At 38.0% G+C, this 14,944-nt stretch overlaps 2 protein-coding genes across 3 annotated transcripts in view; one reads left to right on the top strand and one right to left on the bottom strand.

Moving 5' to 3' along the window:
• Window positions 1–2,488: 2,488 nt before the first annotated feature.
• FAM181A (family with sequence similarity 181 member A) lies at window positions 2,489–3,427 on the top strand (the record flags this gene model as incomplete). Its single annotated transcript, XM_081314945.1, has 1 exon — window positions 2,489–3,427. One exon carries the CDS (start codon window positions 2,489–2,491, stop codon window positions 3,425–3,427), a length of 939 nt encoding a protein of 312 aa, XP_081171071.1.
• Window positions 3,428–6,692: 3,265 nt separating this feature from the next.
• ASB2 (ankyrin repeat and SOCS box containing 2) overlaps window positions 6,693–14,944 on the bottom strand; it is a 30,948-nt gene continuing 22,696 nt past the window's right edge. Inside the window, exons 9-11 of one of the 2 annotated variants that reach the window (XM_081314096.1) lie at window positions 11,199–11,352; window positions 10,373–10,515; window positions 6,693–7,028 (exon numbers count right to left, since the gene is read on the bottom strand). In XM_081314096.1, the coding sequence (XP_081170222.1) occupies window positions 10,379–10,515; window positions 11,199–11,352 (291 nt within the window). In that variant the 3' untranslated portion in view covers window positions 6,693–7,028; window positions 10,373–10,378. Of the gene's footprint in view, window positions 7,029–7,413; window positions 10,516–11,198; window positions 11,353–14,944 lie in introns of those variants that run through there. The other variant, XM_081314095.1, reaches the window with a different exon arrangement.

Raw genomic sequence — 14,944 nt, 5'->3', positions numbered from 1 at the left:
ATGAGGACTCACATAACTCTGAATCAATAAAGGAAGCAGCTCAATTAGCATTTCACATGCTTTTCTTCCCTCTCTTCTTACCTTCCCTGCAGTGGGCATGCTTTCCCCTTAAAGGATTGTCCTGTTTCTGCTCATTGCCAGCGTTGGCAGGGTGACAGTAGTCGAGTGTGCAAACTTGTGCTATTGTCCCCAGGCCAGGGGGAGTCATGGAGACCCACTAATATGACACAGGAAAATGTTTGCTGATGGCAATTCTATGGGCTTTGTCTAACTCTTTCTCCATCATGACGACTCGATTTAAGTCTCTAACTGTTTGACTACAGATGCAAGAGTACTATCCAACTCCATCCTTTTGTCCGGGTAGTTTGAATGGGTAATTCAGCTTTTGTGTGGCTCAATTGAGGGGGCAAACATAAAGACAAGATTCTTGAGCGCTCAAGCTTCTTTTCCATGGATATCTGCACATCTCTTTTGAGATTTGTTCTTTTCTTACCTTTTTCTGACATCACCCTCCCTTTAAGTGGGGGGAAAGGCCTGATCAAGAACAGTTTAAAAAGTAGGCTAGCCAGGTCTTCCAAACTAGCATTGTCCAGTGTTACTCAAGCATGGTTACTGCCAGTCTTCAGACAGCTTTGGAGTAGTTTAGAGAAAAGCGCCTCAACAAGCTTTCTTTACTCATCCTCAGCATATCATGTTTGATTGTGTTTAAAAAAAGGGGAGGAGGGGGTTGGAACAGAAAGAATGGTAGGAATCACAGGGAAATGATCGTATTTATTAGCTGTCTTTCTGTGGCTGTCCCCATGGTGACAATTTGTGATGGCAAAGAATGTGAGAACAGGGAGCCTAATGCCTGATTGGGATGCTTTGTATTTGGCAAAGTGGCTTCTGATTGGCCTGAGAAAGCCTCCTAACTAGAAGGGATTGATATTCATTCAGCTTACTCAAGTGCTGCAAAACACTCACAGGGTCCGGCTGCTTCTCTAAAGGTTGGTAGTATCTAACCTATGTAACAAGATTAGCTGGTGAGCTGCTTCTTCTCTATCACAGAGTTACAGTAACACTCAATGTTTAAGAGCGAATCTTGCTGGGAAGGGTGTAATTTAACTTGGAAGGCCATGAAAATGATGCACAGTTATCTATTCAAAAGTTAAATATTACCTGTCTAGTCTAGTAAGATTAACTAGTAGGGCCACAGTCATAGCAAGTATAAGACTGGAATAAGGGAAACAGAATATATTGAGGTATATAGTAATGTTTGTACATATGATATAATTGTATTATTAAGCTGTAATGTGTAGGATCATTATAAACAAATATGTGTACAATACTGCAAGACTTTTGTGGAGATCATGATCCTGCAAGAGAGGAAAGCATTTGAAACAATGTATATACTGAATGGATTAATTATTTGAAACAAATGTTTGTCTCACTTCTGCAGGTCTGCCTTTGTGTCCAGCATATTTTAGTGTGTGTGTGTGTGTGTGTGTGTGTATTGTGTGTGGTAGAGAATGAGACAGTAAGAATATTTAGGCATTTAAATACTGAAATCCTAAACATGTTTATCTGTTTCCACTGAATACATCACAATTTATACCATTGCATTATTCAGTTGAAAGTTTTGGAGGTATATGTGAAGCTGTAATATAGTATTAAAACTAGGGGGTTTTGTGCAGAGCTGAGTATAGTATGAATATGATCATTACAGATATGTGAAAAGGAATGTGCATTATTTCTTCAGGAATTGTCACATGTGAAAATAAAAATGCATTTTAGTCTTTGTTAGCCTATTTGAGTAGACATGTGGAATGTCAATGAGAGGACAGAAGGTGGAGGGGGCTTTTTAATACTATGTTTAAACTGAATGCAACAGTGCGTGAACAATGAAAACAACTTTTTAAGGACTTTAAAATATACAATATAACTTTTATAGGATGAAAAATATAATTAGCCACTTCAGTATTGTGGGAGGCAAGTATATCACTGAAAGCATTCCCAAATGCATTTGCATCCCTAACAATAGAGACTTGGAGACTATGTTTTTAATCAGGCATTCACTCCGCCTCATCTTTTAATTCCATGAGAGGTCCACCCGTGACTATTTTTAAGATGTATCTTCCCAGTGATTTCCCCCCTTTTTGTTTTTCGTTACCAGAGAATATCAAGGGGAAGCCGCAACGCATTTTGACCAATAACTCTTGGAGCGGTCATTTTGGGAGCCTCCAGTATGCCGTGAAAGCACAATGGGAGCGAAATGCACGTACGGGCCTACCTACCTTTCTGTGTTACCACCCATCTTTCACCTGGGAAAAGCGGCACGATGTTCTCGCCAAGGCTAATAAACATTCCCCCGCCATCCCATTTAGCCTAAGCCAACCGGCCGTCGCCTCGGGTTAGGCCGTCTCAGGAGCGCGCCGGCTTTCAGGGAGCCGACCCTTTCATGGACGGGCCCTTCTTCCTCGCCTCTTCGTATCCGCGGCCGGGCTGAGCGATGGCTTCGGCAGACAGCGAGGTGAAAACCCTCCTCAACTTCGTCAACTTGGCCTCGAGCGACATCAAGGCCGCCCTGGACAAGTCGGCCCCCTGCCGCCGCTCCGTAGACCACAGAAAATACCTGCAGAAGCAGCTCAAGCGCTTTTCCCAGAAATATTCCCGCCTGCCCCGCTGCCACCACCACCACCACCACCACCACCACCACCACCACCTGCAGCCGCAGTTGCCTCCCGCTCGGGAGCGGAGACCGCCGGAAGGGAAGGCGCGGGGCCTGAGCCCCGAGAGTTCGGTAGGCCGAGGCCACGCGGCCTCCGGGGCGGCCAAGGGCGACAAGGCCTCCAAGGCGCCAGAGCGCTTCGGCGGTGAGGAGGAGCAGCAGCAGCAACAGCAACAGCCAGGGACCAGGCCCGACCAAGTGCCCATGAGGAAAAGGCAACTGCCCGCTTCTTTTTGGGAAGAACCCCGGCCTGCTCCAGGCTCCCCCGGTGTTGGCGTGATCTTTCCAGTGGGAGTGTGCTCATCGCCCTCTTCTTCCTCGTCACCCTCCTCAACCTCCAAAGACCTGCCTCCTTACGAGGGAAAGAAAAATAAAATAGGCCTCGACGGCGGCGGCACTGGCACGGTTCTGGAGAGCCCCTCGCGTAGGCCAGAGGCCGAGGCCGCCAAGGGACTGAGGACCTGGGGCTGCTGTCCATTTCAGTACCACGGTCCACAGGCCTCCCCCGGCGTCTACCAGCCCCCGCTGCCTGCCGCCCTGCCCCCCGCGGCCCCCTTCTCGGCTTTGGGTTTGTGGCGGAAAGAGGCGCCTTCTCCGACGGAGGGCGAGGCCTTTTGCCAGCCAGGGCATAAAGTGTATCGGCCTGTAGTGTGGAAGCCCATCCCCACCAAGCCTGCCGCCGCGCCACCCCTCATCTTTAGCGTCTTCAGTTATCTTTAGCTTAGCAGCTCCCTTCAACTTGCAAGGGCATCACTTCCCAATCATCAGTGCTGATTTTGAAACAGTGCCTTAGGCCAGCGTTTTCCAACCTTAGGAACTTGAAGATGCGTGGACTTCAACTCCCAGAATTCCCCAGCCAGCATAGCTGGCTGGGGAATTCTGGGAGTTGAAGTCCACGCATCTTCAAGTTCCTAAGGTTGGGAAACGCTGCCTTAGTCTACTTCCAGAGCTTGGGAAAAAAAACAACAGCTGATCTGCTCTTTAATCTCAGGTCCCCCTGCTCTGGAAATACATCAGGGAATACAAAAAGCAAGGGAAGAGTGTTGGAATCAACCCAGTGTTGATTTATCAGGTCTCCTTCTATGTTCTCTTGGTAACCTTGGGCCAATTATCTCCAAACTTGATTTACCTGGCAAAGATGTGAAGGCAAAGTATGCATGTGTGGAATTTAAAATATATACCACTTGAGTTGTTTGAAAGAAGGGCAGGATAAAAAGAGTGGTATGCTACTAATAAAATTAAAAATAAACTACGCTTTAGTCTGGTGATCAAATCTCCCTGCTTGAGTTAGCAAGAAAAAATTAATAACAAATTGTGAGTAATGAAATTATTCAAGGGGCAGGGGTTTGCCTTGTCTGCACTGCTAAAAAAGGTCATGTAAGAAAATGTAACACACACTTCTGTAAATAAGGATGCTGTGGTCCCCCCTGCCCCCCCAACATGTAAATACTAAGACTGTTACAACAAACAAAAATAAATGCCATACAATTTTTCCTTTGAGTCTCCACTGTTAAATGTCTTCAGGTCAAAAAAATATTTTTTTAGGAAGAAAGGAGAGAATTGTTTTATTCCTGTGCAAATGCATCAATTGTTTTTAATCTATAGCCCATCAGTTGTTAATTGTGGATAGGAGGTTCTGTTCGCAAAAATGTCCTTGATTCTTTTTAGCTGAACGATTCTCTGAAATTTGGTCATTTAAAACCAAGAAGCCTTACACTACTCTCAACCTATGTATTTGAAGCAATCATTTATAGTAAGGCTGATGATCACAACTTTATTATTTATACATTTTAGTGGTGCAGAATAAACAATATGGGATTTTTTCAATGACAAGGATAGTCCTGTCAATATGAAAAAAGATTTGTATGGTAAAAAAAGGTTCATTTCCTTAATTTCTAAATCAAAGTGCTTTAGACAGCAGATAGGAGAAATGTACTGACTTGAATTCCTAGACCAGTTACAGTAAGCAGTTTTAGATGAACCAATAAAACTGTGCCATACAATTAACCTTTGAGAAGTAGGGAAACAGCAGAATAAATGCTATTATGAAAGCTACTTTACATTTCAGATATTTCACTTGTGATTCAGCTGCTATTATAATTCTCATTCTTTTGAAAATAGCATTTGCATGAACTGGCAAGAGACCAATAAACTAAGCTACTAATAAATGAATTTCCAACTACATGTTACAGCTTTGTTTAAGCTGCAAATCCAATGATATGAAACAGATCTTGACTAAAATTGGATTGGATTGGGGAATATTGGAAGCAGATGAAATAGATATCTTACAAAAGTGAGGTGTTTTTTTTCCAAAGGGTATTTTTAAAGGGAATAACATATACAATAACATATAACATATACAAATTTGTTTAAAGAAAAGATGCATTTGAATACTGTTTTGATAGGCATTAGCACAATGTCTGGTGGTCTTCCCAGAGGCTCACAGTTGCCTTCAGTATAAAAAGGACATGTCCTATGGTTTGATCTAGCATTTTTTTGTAATTTTAATAGCCTCATTACACAAAGTTGCAGGCATGTAATACCTTGATCTCAGTGGTGGGATTCAGATAGGTGAGCAACCGGTTCTCTGTGTGAATGCTGCTTCCGGAAGTCCATTCTGGACGTGGGTAACAAAAAATTAGCTCCCAGTTCTGCCGAGGTGGTGCCAACTGGCTGAACTGCTTGATCTGTATTCTGATTATTTCCCCATGAATATGGAATAACTTTTAGGGAAAATAGCTACCATTTATATAGTATCCCTATTTTTCATATTTATTTCTCAGCATAAATTTCCAATGTTTCAACTTTTCAAAATTCTCTTTTTTAGCAACTTGATTATGCCAGGATTAATTTCTTTTAATGCTTGTGTATATTTGCCACACTCCAGAGTTTTCCCATTGGAATAATGCCATATGATGTTCCAGTTGAAAAGTTTAGATTTATCTGTAAGAAATTATTCTTACTCTTTCAAGGAACTATTTAAGAATACCTATACTTTAGTTTATTACATTTTGCAGATTGTGGCAAACCAAGTATAAATCAGAGCATATACAGGTAGCTATAGCAATAGCACTTTGACTTATAGTGCTTTACTGGTCCATGGCATTACAGAAACCAGGCCATGCAAACAAGCGAAGTCTCATCTGCGGGATGCAGGCAGCATATGAAACCACACCCCTGCTGGTCCGCAGAAAAACCTCTCTCCATAGGACCAGTCCCTGGTGCCCAAAAGGTTGGGGGCTCTGCTCTAAGTGATTTACAGAGTCAGCATATTGTCCTCCTTTTACTGACCTTGGAAGGATGGAAGGCTGAGAATCAAGCCAGTGAGAATTGAACTGCCAAACTGCTGGCAGTCAGCAGAACTAGCCTACAGTACTGCATTCTAACCACTGTGCCACCACCACTAGTCCTTGTTTAGCAAGTACAATAGGGACTAGCAATTTGGCTGTATGCAAAGAGATTGCTAACTGACTGTCCTTAAGATTTTACTTCAGCTTCCTGTGCTTTATAGATCTAGGATGCTCATAAACATGGGGACTGATCGCAAAATTACTTTTTTATCACTGTTGTAACCACAGTCACTGTATGAGGCAGTCACTAAATGAGGAGTGCTGTAGTGTGCATGTGTATTTCATGAGTTCAAACCTAAGTATAAAAAAATTATACTCCATCTGCTGTACTTACTATATAGAATAAGAACAGCTGTGGTGTGGTTTTAACAAGTCATTTCATCATTAGATGTTCTGTTTGCAAGTAATTCTCTCCTACATAGGTTTGTGCTGCTGTTCTGTTTCCAAAGACTTATACTTTCATTGGTCTCCCTCTATGACTGCACATGTATCAAATAATATGCCTTCAAAAAATTTTAAAATGAAAACTAATACTAATCTCTTAAATTTTTCTTTCTGCCCTTTGTGTAAATGTATGGTTTAAAGTCTCCCTTGGTCATTTGTGATAAGTGAAAATAACATTATGGGACTAGACAATGACATTTTAATTAACTGGAAAAAAGTTAACTTTTTTCAGGCTTTTAACATGGGCATATATACTGGTAAAAACAGCTTATGAAGGCTTACATTTCAGTGCCATGTTCTGTGTTGGGCGTGGAAAATGGAAGAGATATCTCAGGAGACATGTTCCATACTATGTTGTTGGTTGGGATTCTGGCATCTACTGTCTACTGTCTATCATCTGAAATATTATTTGGTCCATCAAGTATTAGTGAACAGAGGAATGTCAGTATTCATATATACCTGTTCTTATTTCAGCGTCCCAGTTTACTCAAGGAACTTTCCTACTCGCAGTGATAGAAGAATCAGTTCTGCAAGCACAATGTTTTATAAGATCACTAGACAAGACAACCCATGTCACACTTTACGAACACATAACATTTACACAATATCAAATAAATTGAAGTTATATTTATAAATTAGAGTTAGAGAAACATTGTAGCCAAATGTACCTGGAAATGCAGTTTCCATTGCAGGGGTCTGATAGATTATACTGTGTTAAACATTTTACAGGCCAGGACTATCTAGACCCTCCCTCTTCTATATTTATTTCATTTAACATATATGTAGTGTATATACTCCTTTCAGAAATGACTTAAAAGTAAAAATGCAGTGCAATTAATTTTACTCAAATTTAATGCAAACAACACCACCTAAAAACGCAGTGCTTTTAAAATATTGGCACACTGATCCCTCCCAGATGGATCTCCAGTTTATTTAAAAAAAACTTGTTAACATAACAAAAATCTCAAAAATACATTGTAATATAGTTTAGACACACATTTATAAAATAATAGATCAAACAGGTAATGTTAATAGAATAAATGTCTATGGAGATTCTCAGTCATCCAGGTCATAGTTATCCCTCCTGTTAATAGAATAGTTTACAAAAATCCTAAAATGTTCTTTGTGTATGATATAGAGCATAATAACAGGTTCTTTCTGTCTTCAACACGATTAGATAAGGAACTGTGAAGCTTATTTTAAAGTTTTACAATAATATTTTGTACTTGTATAAAACAATAGAATTTGAACAGATTTGATAAAACTGATGATTTATTTTTTTAAAAAAATCACAAAATCACTGGAACAGTAGAAAGCTTATCCACCATTATACTTGTATTGCCCTGGAGCAGGCCAGTATATAGAAAATTGAGAAGAGAATTCATATTATTTTACATATGTTAAATCAGTGTCAAGGCATTACTCAGCTAATACACCTTTGTAAACCCAGCCCAGCAGATTTCTTGAAAATCTTTTTGTACAACTATGTATTGCTGGATTAAGAGTGATTAAGAGAGGTAGCATGCAGAATGTGCAAATAAATGTAAAGTATTTTTTTAAAAAAATAGTAAGAAATAATGAAGTGAAAGGACAACTCTCAAAGGGACTTTTAATGATAATTTCCTCCTCATTTTATGGTATCTATTGGAGTTAATCCTGGTTATGAGAGTGAGGAATTCAAATTGACAATTTATCTCTGTGTGTATAATGAAACTAGGAAGCCTTTTTAATGTTTCTTGGATATGTGAAATGTGAACATACTGTATCCCTAAAAAGAGTTAATCAACTAGATTTTTCAGCTTGTATATTTTTATGAATTGGTGCTATCCTCAAACATGTCACATTAATATTTATATATATATATGTTAATCATGGAACTGCAATATTGTGAATATTAAGCCATTTATATCTCCATGGTATCCTACAGTTTATTTCAGATATTTCTGCAAAGCACTCTTGAAATGCATATAATGAACTTAGCTTAAATCTGTTTGAATTAACTTAGATGCAGTATCATTAAGCTTCTTAGTTATCATATTTATGAAGCAAACATGAATTATACCAATTGAAGCACTTTTTATATATACTTCAGGGACCCATGTAGATGATCTGAATTAGATAGATGAATCCTTTCTCAATCATCCCCATTGTTAAGAGGATGTAAGTTAAGATATCTACAATATAACATCCATGAGGATAAAATTTCCTTCTAATAACTTAATGCCACTAAATTATTTCCCTAAAAGTATACAATGACACCAAATCAGAGTTTCATTAAAAAAACACCATAGTGCTGCTAAGCCATTGCTTATATATTGGTCATTAAAACTATTCTAATGAAAGCCAATGAGACATAATCTAATTAACAATAGGATTCTCAGTTCATAACCCTGTTAAGCTAAATTATTTATTCTGAAATTAACCTAGTAGTTTTGCAATGATGCAATTCACTATTATTATTTCTCATCAATAGCAGATCAAGAATTTTCTCCTGAAGTCTTTCTGAAGCAACACAGGATTTGAATCTACTCTCCCCTTCAATGCTGTTAAAACAATGTTAAATACCATGGGTTTCAGTGACATTAATCCTCATAACTAATGTATGTACACATATCTATAAAATATTATACAGATCTATACATCTGAGTTAAATGTTGTGTTCTTATTTCCTGTAAGTTAAATTCTTCGATATCTTTCATTTTTTCAAGTCCAGTATTTGCAAAATTGCTTAACCAGGAACAAGAAAGTAATGTTAACTGTTTATATATATATATCAATAAAAGGTTAAATGTTAAACTATATGGGAAAACATAAAACTATGGTGATGTAGAATAGAACAGCCAAACATTGGGTAAATTCAGCAAGCTGAAGTAAAATAAAATACAACCCCAAAACTGAAATCTTATCCTGATTTAACCATTATTGAACTTCTTTTAATTGTTGCATTGAATCAAGACGGTTTTGCTACATGACTATTGACAAAATACTTGTGTTATCCACATGAATGAGTAAACTTGCTAATGTGTTAACACAATGATCAGATATGTCAACAGACACAAAATCTAGCATATTATACAGATGGCAGCAATATTTATAATTGCCACAAATGAAAAAAAACCTGACTGATGTCACTATGAATGATTATAGTATGATTGTCTGCATAATTCATTGCATTTACCTATATGGAGAGATATAACTTTTGCTACCTCTTCCTTATATCTTGTTATGAATAATTTAGGCTTACAATATGCATGTTTATCTTTCACTAGAACTGTGAGGTCCGTCAACCAGAATCAAGTACAAAGTAACAGCTCAAGAAGGCAGATTTAGAACTACTAGACACATGCCCAGATCAGGAATTTCTTTTTGGTAGTAGAACTGGAGTTTGTGCACATGTTCTTTCACATCATAAAAACCTCCTATTTTCTTCCAAGCTTTTAAACATTTATTTTAACAGTTTAATTAAGGAGGAAAACGGTTTTCTGTCATCATTGTTAAACCAGTGAGAATTGGAAGTTCTTGGTGACATGCAGATCACCTGGATATTTATTAGTAGAATACAATCTACATTTTACTCTGCCTGCATTTTGTAAAGGGTTGTACTAAATGTTGAGCTACTGAGAGTGTTTTTCTTTGCACAATATCCCTTTTCACTATTTGCTGACTGCTTTATTCTCATTTTTTCAGCTCTTTCCCATACTCTAAATGCTGTTGCATTTGTTCTGAGATTTAACTTGCAGGAATCCTTATTTTTTCTTCTTACATACCAAAACAAGTTTTCTGTTCCATCATATCAGTCTGTTTCCATCATGACAGCTCGCCCTATAATACATATGTATCACTCCATATAATATTTGAATGTCAGGTTCACCTGAGATCACTGGGTAAAATCATATTGTAAATAGCGAATTAGTCTTCTTGGGAGAGGTAAAGTCTCAATAAGTGAAAGACGGTTTTTTCCAATCACAATTCGAATTTTGATTCGACAAAGGTGTACAAGTGGCCTTGGTGGCTCTGGAAATGAAACAATATCGTCAGGTATATAAGTAAACAAGTAAGCAAGCAAGCAAGTAGCATGTTATATTTAAACTACTTTTGGCCTGAAATAGTTCTCTGTGAGCTAACATTTTTTCATAAAACCTGAGTATATATTTCAAAGGTACTGTACCACAAACATACTTTAAAAAACTAGGGACTTTTTAAATAAAATAACTAAATATAAATGGTTAAAATGTGTGCATATCTCAATTTAGTAAGATAATATTCAGGACTTAACAGAACAACAGATTAACAGAATAGCAGAGTTGGAAGGGATCTTGGAAGTCTTCTGGTCCAACCCCCTGCTCAAGCAGAAGACCCTGTACCATTTCAGACAAATGGTTGTCCAATCTTTTCTTAAAAACATCCAGTGATGAAACACCCATACCTATATTTTAATAAAGTAATTTGAACAAGTATTCATTAGGTGGTATCTCCTGACAATCAGATTATAATTTATATAATGGTGTTCTTGTGAGTCATTGAGCTAACACTCAACATTGCTTGAATATTTTTTTCCTATATAGTAACTTTCATAAGTTGGCCCTTATTCACATGTAAGAGTGCCATTGCATTTAGTAGTAACAGTTGGATTACAAAATTTTACTGGTGTATTTGATTCTTGAATAATAGATGTGCAAGCCTTTATTGTAACTAACCTGCTTTGATTTTAATGTTGGACCAATCTTCATAACTGTCAATGTGTTCCTTCAACCGGGAACAAAGTTGCACATTGCCCACATAATCCAAAAGAACATCTATAATAGGGCCTGCCCAACGACTCATCTCTGGGGTTGAAACCATTTCACAAAACTAGGGTGGGTGGGGAAGAATAAATTATATAAAATCAGTGCTGTAAATAATCAAAAGGCATAAGAAAATGCAAGACATAACAGTATAGAACAGTTTCAAATGTAATTATTTCACAGATACAATTTATTTTCTCAACATACGTGCTAGTAGCTTCAATGAATTGAATTCTAATATAGAATTTATATACTCCTAGGAGAAGGGCCTAAAGGAGGAACTAGAGAGGATGTAGAAAATAAGGCCAAAGCGATTTCAGTAGTTGTTGGACCTCTCGGCGCTCTGCCTCCTAAGCTGGGAAAGTGGCTCCAACAGATCCCAGGAACAACATTAGAACTCTCTGTCCAGAAGAATGTAGTGTTAGGACCTGCTACGAAGCCGAACACAACCTTCAAACTCACAGTCTCGGTTGAAGGACTGAGATTAAGAAAGACATATATCACTCATAGGGGTGAGAAGGGAATTTGTATTAGCATTTGTTGTCTTATGTCAGATGAGGGATTGCCTCATTTCTACTATGTTACACATTGAAAAAAGTCTAAAAATGTAACATGTATTTATTTAATCAATTTCTATGGCTGCCCATATTGCAAGAGCAACTTTGGGTAGCTAATCAAACTAAAACCCAATACAAACAAAACTAGAACAATACCCCCCAAAGCCATTAATGATAAATATAAAAATACAGAGAAGGAGCCAAGGGCAACAACAAGCACTATAACAATTTCCATCTCACTGCCCACCTTAACTTTCTAATCCTCATGTCCAGAAACAGCCATGTTTGTAAGACTTTCTAAACTGCTGACTGAATCAGGGCCAGATGGGTCTCAGGGGCATGATAATACTAAGCTCTTCTAACCTCAGTGCAAATGTGCACAAATTCTGTTTAAATCTAGATATACACTTTTGTTTTTCTCCAAAATGTTCAGAATGGTTTAGTTGAATAGATCCAGTGAAAAACATGTTTTTGGATTGACATTCCAAATGAAAGAATTTCAGGCTACGTGTATTCCTTAATATATTTATACCTTTTTTTGTTTAAAAAATACTGGAATGAAATATATTTGTAACTAAATCAAGATGAATCAAAGAAGTGTTTATCTTTATTAAATATGATATGTGTCTGAATTCATATTTATAGCCTGTTTATTGTCCTTGAAAGTCATTTCTTTATTATTACTTTGGAAAAAATAGCATTAATCACTGATTTATTTCATCGCAACAGAAAAGTGGGAGATTGTTTAAAAAACTCAGAAGAGGAAATGCTACAACATAGATAACCAGTCTGCAGGAAAAGCTAAAATCTACTGATTCTTATATAAATCAACATAGGGACACCAAGATAGATACACAAAAGGAAATGGAAAAAACAGAATATTTAATTTTACCATTTAGGATTGGAAAGTGTGTTTTGGATTCTTTTCTGCATAAAAATCCATCTATTTATTATATATGGGAAGGAAAGTTTACACTTGGCATTCAAACATAAGACTGCCTGCAATCTGGAAGCTATTTAGTACAAAATTCTGTCAGTCTAAGCCAATTCTACATGGTCATCTCGCCATGGCCAATTTACCATGGCTAACTTACCATGGGACAATCCATATGAGATAACTTAGTGCGATAAATATTATCCACCACTGTTTGTTCTATGTCAGGGGGTCTTCAAACGTGGCCCTTTCATGACTTGTGGACTTCAATTCTCAGAATTCCTCAGCCAGACACATTGGCTGAGGAATTCTGGGAGTTGAAGTCCACAATTCATAAAAGGGACAAGTTTGAAGACCCCTGTTCTATGTTATTTCCATTTTTGTCAATGGAAATAATATCGAAGAAACAGTGGCAGATACTAATTATCATGCTGAGTTGTTCCATGTGGAATTGTTCTGCAGCAAGTTGTCCTAGGGCGAGGTGTCCCATGGTAAGTTGGCGCAATGAGTTGTCCCATTCGGGAATTCTGCTATCTTGTTCTGGAGCACTATAGATCATAATTAAGATATAGTACTTATTGGGATCTTGCAGATGGTTACAGTTCTTTTTCTACACATGAATTTATTGAAGTCTGGTATTCTACCAAAGGAGCAATTAACAGACATATTGATCTAGATCCAGCATATGAATATGTAATAAACCAGACCATTCGAACTACCAATCAACAAGAGAACCAATCAGCTGCTCAGATTAATTAAATATAGCTCCAAATGAAAAACCAATCAGATGATCAACTGAACACATTGGCACACAAGACATTTCTAAGCTAAGGAAAATGGGACAAGAAAATCCTGCTGATGATGTCACCTAGTCTGGTAACGAAACGTTCAGAAACTAAATTGAAACAAGTTTGGAGAGTAAATCACTGCCAAAATATTAAGCAGTATTTATTTTTTGCTGAATTGTATATTATTTTAGCTATGTATTATATGTGTGCATAACAGCATCTAATGCAAGACTATAAAGGATCATTTTTTGTTCAATGTGACTGTTCATATATCAATATGATATGCTTTCCAACATGCCAGCATCACCCAGAGAAATAAACTATTGTTTCCATATTAATCATGCAACCAGTTTGCACTTAAAGGAAAATAAATATTTTGTAGGTGTGTCAAATATTATTAGCTTAAAGGAGAACAATAATGCAAAAACATGCTGTTGAAAAAATTTCATTACTTTCTATAAAGTACAGGTGAAACTCAAAAAATTAGAATATCGTGCAAAAGTTCATTTATTTCAGTAATGCAACTTAAAAGGGGAAACTAATATATGAGATAGACTCATTACATGCAAAGCAAGATAGTTCAAGCCGTGATTTGTCATAATTGTGATGATTATGGCTTACAGCTCATGAAAACCCCAAATCCACAATCTTAGTAAATTAGAATATTACATGCAATCAATAAAACAAGGAGTGTACATAGAACAATATCGGAACTCTGAAAAGTATAAGCATGCATATGTACTCAGTACTTGGTTTGGGCCCCTTTTGCAGCAATTACTGCCTCAATGAGGCGTGGCATGGAAGCTATCAGCCTGTGGCACTGCTGAGGTGTTATGGAAGACCAGGATGCTTCAATAGCGGCCTTCAGCTCTTCTGCATTGTTCGGTCTCATGTCTCTCATCTTTCTCTTGGCAATGCCCCATAGATTCTCTATGGGGTTCAGGTCAGGCGAGTTTGCTGGCCAATCAAGCACAGTAATCCCACGGTCATTGAACCAGGTCTTGGTGCTTTTGCCAGTGTGGGCAGGTGCCAAGTCCTGCTGGAAAATGAAGTCAGCATCCCCATAAAGCTCGTCTGCAGAAGAAAGCATGAAGTGCTCCAAAATCTCCTGGTAGATGGCTGCATTGACCCTGGACTTAATGAAGCACAGTGGACCAACACCAGCAGATGACATGGCTCCCCAAATCAACACAGAGTGTGGAAACTTCACACTGGACTTCAAGCAACTTGCAGTGTGTGCCTCTCCATTCTTCCTCCAGACTCTGGGTCCTTGGTTTCCAAATGAGATGCAAAAGTTGCTCTCATCAGAAAAGAGGACTTTGGACCACTGAGCAACAGACCAGGTCTGTTTTTCTTTAGCCCAGGTAAGATGCTTCTGAC

This window comes from Vipera berus (genome assembly GCF_964194415.1).
Source record: "Vipera berus genome assembly, chromosome: 1".
Lineage (NCBI taxonomy): Eukaryota > Metazoa > Chordata > Lepidosauria > Squamata > Viperidae > Vipera > Vipera berus.
This window is presented reverse-complemented; position numbering and strand designations above follow the sequence as displayed.